This window comes from Anopheles maculipalpis, chromosome 3RL (genome assembly GCF_943734695.1).
Source record: "Anopheles maculipalpis chromosome 3RL, idAnoMacuDA_375_x, whole genome shotgun sequence".
Classification (NCBI taxonomy): Eukaryota; Metazoa; Arthropoda; class Insecta; order Diptera; family Culicidae; genus Anopheles; species Anopheles maculipalpis.
This window is the reverse complement of record NC_064872.1, coordinates 46,146,298-46,156,501: the sequence shown is the minus strand read 5'-3', so window position 1 is coordinate 46,156,501 and position 10,204 is coordinate 46,146,298. Positions and strand designations below refer to the sequence as shown.

Below are 10,204 nucleotides of genomic sequence, written 5' to 3'. Positions count from 1 at the left end.
TGAGCAGCGATAGTATGTGTGTGCATGTTTGCTGCAGCAATATAATTGAATTCACTTCCTCAATTGCTCCAGCCTAAAGTTTCATAACTCATGATACCATCGAGCATCGGTGCGAAGAGAATATTTGCCAGTGATGTGATGGCAGAATGGTATATCAAGTGACAGCGCGCCATGGACGCCAGACATCAATAATATTCCTCTTTAATCAAAAGATAGACGATGTCACTCAATCAATTCTGCGGTGGTGGTGAATGCTGAACAAATCAGACAGCGATAGCAACACCGCAGAAACCCACAGAGGTTGGTGTTACATGGAGGAAGCGTATGAGAATGCAGCAAGGCTCCACTGCTAGACAAGGTTGCTGTTTGAAGTCCTGAAGTGAAAATCCTTAAGTCATTGCATGAATTGTTTTTACGTCATCGTAGAATATTACGCTATGCTTTGAGGTGGATAAAGATAGTATATGAGAGCATATGTTTGTTTCAGAAGATAATGATATTAGTTTTGGCGAGTGTTTATCAGTTTCAATTTAATGTTTTGCTTTATAATGCCGTATGCTTCAAGTGAAAATTTATTTTGAAATGTTCAGTGCTATGTGATAGCTGCTGCATGAAGATGGTGAAGATCTCATAGTGAAATTATTCAATGCTAAATAAGATGGATCGATAATCAACAAGGAGAAGCACAGTGAAGTGAAGTGAAGTGAAGCTGTAACTGAAGTAGCATATATGTTATCTTATTAAACCTTCCCAAATAACACGACACGGAAGCAGCAAGGGAACGCGAAAGCTGGGAACGAGCAACTGGAAGCAAAATGACTTTTGTCACTGATGTTGGCATTCATCATTCCGTGGTATGGTTTCTGTTAATGTGCAGTGGTATTTCAACGAAAGTACTAGGTGAGTTGATGTAACAAATGGTATCATTTGAATAGATTAAATGGAAATTCATGATAGGGCGTTTTTACTGATGCTTTATTCATGTGCTCATGTGTCTGTTACTTTGTTGTGTAATGAAGATGATCATCTCATCCATTCTTTTTTTGTAGAACTGTTATGTGTATTTACTTTTGCGTAATTGAAGTTAATCAAATGGCTTTAGATGTGAATGTACATTAATTTTGCGTATGGTATTTATTCATTCACTTATTAAGCCATTGTGGCACTCGTAAAAATGATAATACTTATGGGATGATATTTGGAAAAAAGTGTTTACTCACGTTCGGCCTTAAAGGAGCCGTTTACAGTGTGGAAAGTTATTTTGAATCAATAATTTTTTTTTTGTGCTAGCACACACTCCTTTGCCAAATGTGCTGCAACATGCTTTTGTGGTTAAAACAACATATTTATCCATATCATATGCATCTCCACTGTGATGTTTTCTTCGTGCTTTTGTAGCTCGACTGTAGCATAAAACACCACAACAGCCGAACCGTGAACCGTATTCGTACAAGGACCGAAAGCCGAAAAAAAAGTTAATCCTTTCCGGAAGAATAAGGATTTCCTAGTGTGTTCCCCTTCTTCTATACGTGGTTGCCTGAATAAACCCTATCCCAGCACAGCCATTCGAGAAGTCTAATTAATTTTTGAAGCTATTGCTTTCTTGGCAGAAATACGAAAGTAGGTGAGATATTGATCTTGTTTGATTGTTTCGCAAGCATTCTCATGTTACCCTTTTGTTTGAGTTGAATCATTTGTTTTCCTTTTGTATTTGATGTTTTCGTTGCTTTACGTATCCTTACTCACAATGCTTTTTTTTTGAATCCGGTTATAAGTCGTTGCTATGCTTTTGATCATTACCTTGCTTAAAGATTGTGAAGCAATCTGTTAGTAAAGAAATCATACAAACAGGCAACCAATGTTTAGTAGTAATTTTAACGCATAATTTAATTCCCTAATCTTGCTTTTTATTTAGCGATTAAAAGTGCTTACCGATGATTTAAGAACAAATTCATGGTTTTGGTTAAGCAACGGAACATGGAAATGAAGATTGAGATGAAAACTCTGATGGCTTGGCCAATGCAGAAACCTTTAATAAACTACAAATTTCATTAGCCCATAATGCTGGTTGAAAATTTAACGAAACATATGGTTGATTTTCGCAACCGTTTGCTACAAAAGGATATTCGATTGCCAATTAAAACTTAAATAAGAAAGCAAAAAAAAAAATATCCAACCAATCCTCTAAGCTGTTGCATATCCCGGCTTTATGGCTTTAGTGCGTTATAATCCTTCGGGATGCATCGGTGGGATTACCGCACAACTGTTGGCCACACGCGCACACGCAATGAGAAGGGTCCTTTTTTGAAGCCAAAACAAAGTTCTGGGGTGATTTCAAACTACAATGCCGGGAGGGTGAGTAATACAAGTAAAAAAAAAAGCAAAACTATAACGAATCGATCCACCTAATCAACAAGGGAGTTGTTAAGCAGAGGCACAATTCATAATTTTCTGTACCCTGGTCCGTACCTTAAATGATAGAAAAACATACTGGCGGAGTTTGTCGTAGTAGGTCTCACCTCCGATCATCCAGCCGAGGTTTCATGATATTGGAGAATTGTTCGGTTCGAAGCTTTTGACAATGATCAAGCTGCGAGGGGTTCCATTGTTGATGATTGAAAACACCAAAAGTGCGTCAAAATGCGGGACCAAATCCTTGGCTTAGGGTTCTAAAAATGGTTTTTTTCTTGCTCTTGTCACTCACCAGGTGGTGGTGATGTTCTGCAAAATCAGCGATAATGTTTGGTTGTTTGGCAAAATTGTATTTCCTATTTATGGTATGTGGTCCCAATGCTTTTGTCGTGTTTGATTTATAGCTAAAAAGAAAAAAAAGCGTCATAAAAAAGATTTTACCCAAAGCTAGCTGTTTGGCACGTTGGAATCATGTATTTGAGGTTTGAGGTAGAGTAAGAAGTGTAATTCATCCTTTTTTATTTCAGCACAAAGCTTACACGTCCTACTTGAACGCTCAAAAATCATACATCTAACCTGTCATATTTTTAAACGTCAAAGTGACACACAAGAACAAGGCTATACTTGACAAGGTAGCTATAAATTCGCGTTTACAGAAGACAGGTTAGTTTAAACGAAAAGTACTTTTCAAGCTGAGCTGTGCGTTTAGCGTTAATATTCGAATATAATTAACTCAATGTGCACCATAAGGAAATTAGAGACCATAATTTGTTTGAAGAAACGGTAATGGCGCACGGAAACAACATCTTTGACTAAAACACTGAATGAGAGCAGTTTTCGAGCCATCATAATACTGATAGCATCTTATTTACACTCAGCTGAATCTGTGGACAGTTACTTTCATCCTGGAATCCACCGGATGATGAAAAAATCTTTCACAAATTTAATGTTTACGGTGTGCTACGTACGAAAGGCACACAGTCAAGAAAGCCGACAAGCATCAACTCATTAGCCTAATGAAAAGATCTGCTTGAGCAGATTAGCATGAACATAGGGAAGCCTTTCCATGCAGTGCTGTAATGTATTCCGAAACCGGTGTGATTAAATGGTGGTTTTGTATGAGCTTGGCTCAGATGCATTGGGAAGTAGACTAGCGTCACGGACGTTTATAGAGGGCGTAATTCAGTTATGAATAGGTTAGTGGCTTGTTCTTTTGTTAAGGAAATAGATTTTTTTTAACGCAAACACATCAATTCATCTCCGCATTTTAAAACCAAACTTATCTCGTAGTTGGTGAGAAAAGTTTAAACTGCTGATAACATATTGAACCAACATTTTCTAGCACCAGTCACCTTTTTTAAAAAAATCTGTACAACAGTGTCTTATTGATGAAGATAACATTTTACTGACAGAAAAGCTTTGCTTGGCGCAAAAATTTAGCGAAATACTTCGTGAACGATCAGAATAATCTCTCACATTACGCAGGGAAATGGGAAGGACTAATGTAATGTATACTATCAACAATCATGTGTTTCACGTGCTCGGCCAATGATCAAAGTGCATTTTCGGTTACCGTCCATTAATTAAACGAAAGTAAATGATGGATGATGAAGTGGTAGTATGTTACGGTTGGCTATACTGAGCGGTAGTAGATTATTTTGGGGCAGTATTAATTTAATACTATCTCCATTAAGGTAATTATTGCTTTCACCGCTATCGATTGCTTCTGTGCTGCAGGGAGTTTTACTTCGTGTAACTTGAATAGCTCTGCTGTTAAAGATGGTTAAAGATTTGGTTGCAAGAAATGATTCGATTTTGTTTTTTTTCGCAAACTCAATTAATCAATCTAGCTGTAGGGATGCTTCCAACACTAATATGATATCCGATTCACGAATTGAATTCAGCACACCGTTTTGATAGTGCACGTTTTCTAATCAAGAAATTACTTTTTCGCTGATTGTTGTTGTTTGTGTTGTGACAAAATTGAAATGAAAATTCCTTTTGTACAATCTACAGCACGAACAAAAGACTTGTGGCGTGGATTGTGGGAGAGTAAAAAACCTCTTGTTAATTTCAAATTTGCTACATGAAAGGAATTGTTCATCTCCCAAAAGTGCGCCCATCCAAATTATTCCATGTAGTGAGGATTATTTGTCATTTGACCAAAAGTAATTTACTGTAATTGTGCTGTACAGTGCGTGTCATCTAAAGCTATTACAAAAAGAACATCAGTTTGACCTTAAACATAAGAATTGGTTCCCCCAGTCACAGTAGCGGTGGTATGGAAGCCGTAAACATTATCATGGGAGATATTTTTCACTCGTTGGATGGTTCAAGCCATACTTTTAAAATCAATTGATCGCCCTTGTAGCATTTCGATGCGTGCTGAGACAGAGATGGCTCTTATCAATAAGATAGAAGACTTTGTAACATCAGTAATGAAATTACGCATAGCGTAATCTTTTAATTAAAACGTAATACGTTTCGGACATGGTGGCATAATAAATCAAACCCCATGTGCTTCTGAGGAGTTAAAAATAATTGCAAAAAAAACATTTTTTACGAAAATATTAAAAATAATATACAAATATTAACAAATATTAATAATGATAATTAAATAACAAATATTAAAATTTATTCTACTATAAGGTGCGCAAATGAATAACGGCCTTTTTTACATAAGTTTAGTTTTACTTGTGACATTTTTATTCGTAGAAATTGGGTCAAACAAAGTATTGCATGCAGCAGAATAACTTTATCATGGCATGATGAGTATTTTGGCCGTTTTTCACGCAGTGCTCGGCTTAAACTCATCAATTGTTTCTGGTAGCGTTCACCAGTGATTGTTTCTCCCGGTTTGAGAAGTTCGCAGTATATGACGCCGAGCTGGTCCCACCAAATATTCAGCATAACTTTCGAGCTATGGATGTTCGGTCGAGCTGATGATGTTGGGGTGTGACTGGGAAATCCCCATGATCTTTTGCGCTTAGGATTGCTGAACAAACTCCACTTCTCGACTCCTGTCACGATTCTGTGCAGGAAAGCCTTTCTGTTGTGCCGCTGGACCAGCAATTCTCTCATGAAGAATCTGTGTTCAATGTCCCGCGGCTTCAACTCGTGTGGTATCCATTTGCCCTCCTACTGTATCATGCCTAACGCGTTCAGCCGAGATGATATAGCCCGACGAGTTCCACCAAGCACGGCTGCATCGGCATCGAGCATCGGCATATGGTGCTTATCCGGCTCAAAATCAAACATTTTCAAAAACTAGGAACTTTTACTCCCACGAAATAATTACTAATCTGTTTACACAGTTCGATTATGTCATTTCCGAACTTCAAAATCGCGCCACAGTCCACAGTTGCCCCATCGATTTCAAAACGGCCGTTATTTATTTGCGGACCTAATAGTTCTAAAATTGGTTGCGGCAGTAACATGAATAATTTTCTAAAAAAAAATGTTCTAATTTTTTTTATTCCAACAACCACGAAGAACCAAAATAGATAGAACAAAAACGATGGTTTTGACCGGGAAATTGAAATGTAATCGTTTGACCCATTTCAAGAGATTCGTGTTATGTGTTTTAAATGATTCGGTCTCGTGTCGCATTCAGTAATAGGATTTTCATATCCCCGCGGCATTAAAAGTCAGTAACAGACGGAAAATAGTCGAACTGGCAAACTGACTCGAGGTAATTTTTTGATGTTAATGTAATTTCATGCTGGTTTAAATACATACATTAAGTGGCTAGGTTTTGCGTTTTGCTTGACGATATTTGTTCTCTACTGAAGAGAAGAATAAAATCTTTTTTCAATCAAAAACCCTCTTTTTCTTTTAAGGCAAACATTGCTGATTTTTTTCAGCTAAATGAATCGGTCATTCGATACATAAAATTAGGTTGATAATCATACAAATACAGGAAAATTACTTTGGAATAAAATTGCATTAAAATTGTGGAGTTGACCGAATCCATCGACAAATTTAATGAACAAATCAAAAGTCCTGTTTCTAATGACTGGCACAGCAGGTACCTAGCTGAACTTCAAAAGAAAATAGAGATAATCTCATCATGTTTTACTCACACACTTTCAGTACGTTTCAGTATTCGTACTACACCAAATATTCGTTTCACACTACAATCAATGAAAAAGGTCCATATCAGTAAGTTGGAATTTCGTGTCCAGCGCTTTCAAGAACTTCATACTGTCTGTGCATCTATCGCTTACAGCAAAGTAAGCCTCCAATAAACATCACGTTAGTGGGAAGTACAATAGGGGAGCAATACACTAGAAATCTTTCGCAGGTTTGCATCCCTTTGAATGGTTTCGTTTTAAACCGTTCGTGCAAATAATTCATTTTCATTCAAGCAATGTAGAAATCAAGAATGTTCGGTGTCTGATAAAGCTGATAACCTACTATGACCGGGGTGCAAATGAGGGATAACCTATACTGGTGTGGTCTAGTGCCATTCGTCAGTCTGTGCTTCGTGTCTGTTCAGTGCGCAGGGTTTGAACGGTTGCCACCCTCTTCACCAATGTCTAATTGAATCATATCTGGCTGATTGCGTGAAGATATTTTCACTGACAAACTCTCGATTGACAAAACTGCCCTGACCCTGACAAAGGGATCCGTATGGCATTAGGAAGGTGGATTTATATTTCACATTCAGTTAACGCTTCAAGACGCGTCAGTGCTAAATATCGACGAATGCAGAATGTTTTCGAAAATGAATCGCTTAGGGTGAACATTATGAACCGCAAATTTGAACTTGTCCTGGCTAAAATCCCTTCTGTCGATACGAAACACCCATGTTTTAAATTTGAAAACCCAATTTAGACTTCGTTCAGCACGGGTAGAATTGATTTACGGCGCAGACGATGGAAAATTAAAAGACGTATTTGTAACGGGCTAGAACAAAATTGACGAGTCATTCATTTTGGCACTTGGTGCTGGGACAGCGAAGAACCTGTTGAGAAGAACCACATATTGAATGCAGTATCGTTATCAAGCAAAATAAAGAAGAGCTTTACAAAAACACTTACTTCATTGGTTTCGGAAATCATTGTGTATTCTCGAAAAGATATTTTAAATTCTATATTCTGCCTGTTGCTGCTTGATCGATTAAGGGTACAATACATGTTCACATTGTTTGCATCCGCCAATGCCGTTTATAAGAATTTATCGAATTATAGCGTAAAATCAAAGTACATCAATCAATCATCATAACACAGTTGAAGCAACAGCATTATAGTCGTTCGTTCGATAACGGAGAACCAAATCGAATGCGAAAACGCTGAGCAATCTATAAATATATGATGAACACATAAATATTAGACGAAGAAATCAAAATCACTTCATTTCCCATTCGAAGACAGGCTGATTCATCAAACCGGAAAGACTAGAATTGAGATAAAATATGGGCAGAATGGGCGATAATCTTTGTGTGTGGAATTGTATCGTACAATTATTCTAACGATTATCTTTCGTATTGTGCCACGTAAGCTTACGACTCAACAAGACGTTTGCCAACGTTACCTGCTAATGTTAGCGCACCAATATTGTACTACAGTGATTTACAGTGTTGGTGAACAGCTTGTATAGTTCTGGTACTTTAGCAGTTCGTTCCGTTCAGTCAAACCAATGCACTGACTTACATACGCTTTCTTCAAAAGCATCGTGGATGGCTCATGCCAAACGTAAGGACCACCATTTATCTACCGTCTCTACGACTATTGGTATACAACACACATACACACACACACACACACACACACACACACACACACACACACACACACACACACACACACTTTGGAAAAGGTGTGCAAATGGAAATAGGATGGAAATTCAATATTTACCATACAACAATGATGATTACAGCGGCAGGGTCGACCAGGCGTTGTCTAAGAGCATATCGTTACCATGGGTACATGGGTGTACACATGTGTGTGTGTGTGTGTGTGTGGGGTGATTTTTGTGCTTTTTCATCCCACGCGAAACGGAACGAGTAAACATCATTTCATTATTCATTTGTTTAACTCTCAAATCCCATCTAGAGTCATTTCGCGTCTTTTGTCTGATGCCGTTTTAAGTTGTCGGTCACAGTCTTCCAGCGTGTTTACATGCTAAATGGCACTACTGCTTATCCTTTGAATTAAATTCATTTTCGCAGCACCATGATGCTCGGCTCGGGTCTGTAAGAGGAATTAAACCAAAACGGGCTATAGCATCAACAATGGAAGAACAAACTGTTCGAAAACATTAGACATCTTACTTTTTTCTCTTGATTAAATGTAACTTAATAAGATGTAGCTTAATTGATTGATAAGTTTATTTTGTATATCTCTCATTTTACTGGTTATGTGTACATAAGTGGATATTAGGCCTGATTGTGGAACCCAAACGTCTTCTCAAACGTAAGATAATTGTCGCTTTGGTAATATGACTTTTCGTTTGGCTATCCGTTTGGCTAAATCAGATGACTAAAAGTCGATGACAGATGTTTGTCGAACGGAAAGTCAAAAATTTGCATTGCCTGAACCAAACGGAAACGCGCGTTAGTTCGAAAGTTTTCCGTCAGTCAAGTGTAACGGAAACTATAGTTTGCATTCATAAAAACCATTTTTAAGCGTTAATTGATAGAAAAGTGTATATGTTTTACGTAGATATGTTTAGACGATCATTTTGAATACGTTTTAGTGATTTTATTTGGTGGTTTGTAGGAATTATTCTGAAGCAAGAACCACGAGAGTCCACCACGAAAAAATTTCCACCACAAAAAGTATATTATTAAACCAAGATGATGTATTAGTTACTGAATCTATTATAATTTACTTATTAAAGATAGGTATAATTCCATTGAAATCATCTGCGAATGTATGAACTGAGCAACCTGTGCCTGTATGAATGTATGCAAAAAGTCGACGAAACATTCGTCGACTCTAACGGGTGACCATAATACAAATTTTCATTCCGTTTGGTTAGAGTCTTTCCGTTGGATAGTTTTCCGATTGGCTTTGACAATCAGGCCTATTAACTGTGCACTCTAGACGAATAAATCTGTTTCGTTGCATTTCAGTCACGATGGTATCAGACATCAACAACTACAAATTGATACATTTTCTAACCAATTGTTCGTTAGAGAACTGAGCCCTGCTAAAGCCGTGGTTGTAATTTCATTCGCTTCAATTCATGTATCTTTCCGAGGGACTGATGAATTCTTACACCGTACGATACAACTCAAAACATAAAAAATAGCTCATTTCTTCTGTACTATCAACGTCAATCAAGTAGAGTGGACGCGTTTCTAGTAACAAGCAAACAATTTTCCGATCGATTGGTCAATTAATAACTGTCATCAATTAATAACTGTTGTCAATAACGTACCGGAAGAAAGACCATTTTGTGTCAATGTACTAGAACTTTACAGTTCATTGAAAAGAAATCTAACAGCTTTGAAAAGGATAGCAAAATCTCTTTAAAACAGTTAATTACTCAAGTGAGTGGGGAAGTGTTTTTCAGTTTGTTGAACTAACAACCCAATCCATCTACGTCTTTTAAAATTTCAAAATTTCTAAATGTGTGACATTTAGATTTCACGGGGAACGCCCATGAACGGGCGGGGTAAAACATTTATCCATTCAAATAGTTCTGACATTACAGCAGCATGGGTGGTCTCGAACCTCCTTCTTGGCTTAACGACCTACTAAGATCACGCCATCCATCAAAAGGATTACTAGACTTGCCGATACCACGTAGTTGGTTAGGAATGGGATTTGAACCCCGGTCCCAC

General features: G+C 37.6%; 1 protein-coding gene across 2 annotated transcripts in view; it reads left to right on the top strand.

Annotated features, from left to right (window-relative positions):
- Positions 1-812: 812 nt before the first annotated feature.
- The window catches only part of LOC126563857 (roundabout homolog 2-like), a 116,092-nt gene continuing 106,700 nt past the window's right edge, over positions 813-10,204 (top strand). For both annotated transcript variants that reach the window (XM_050220635.1, XM_050220634.1), the window contains exon 1: positions 813-900. In XM_050220635.1, coding sequence (XP_050076592.1) covers positions 816-900 — 85 coding nt within the window. In that variant the 5' untranslated portion in view covers positions 813-815. The remainder of the gene's footprint in view (positions 901-10,204) is intronic.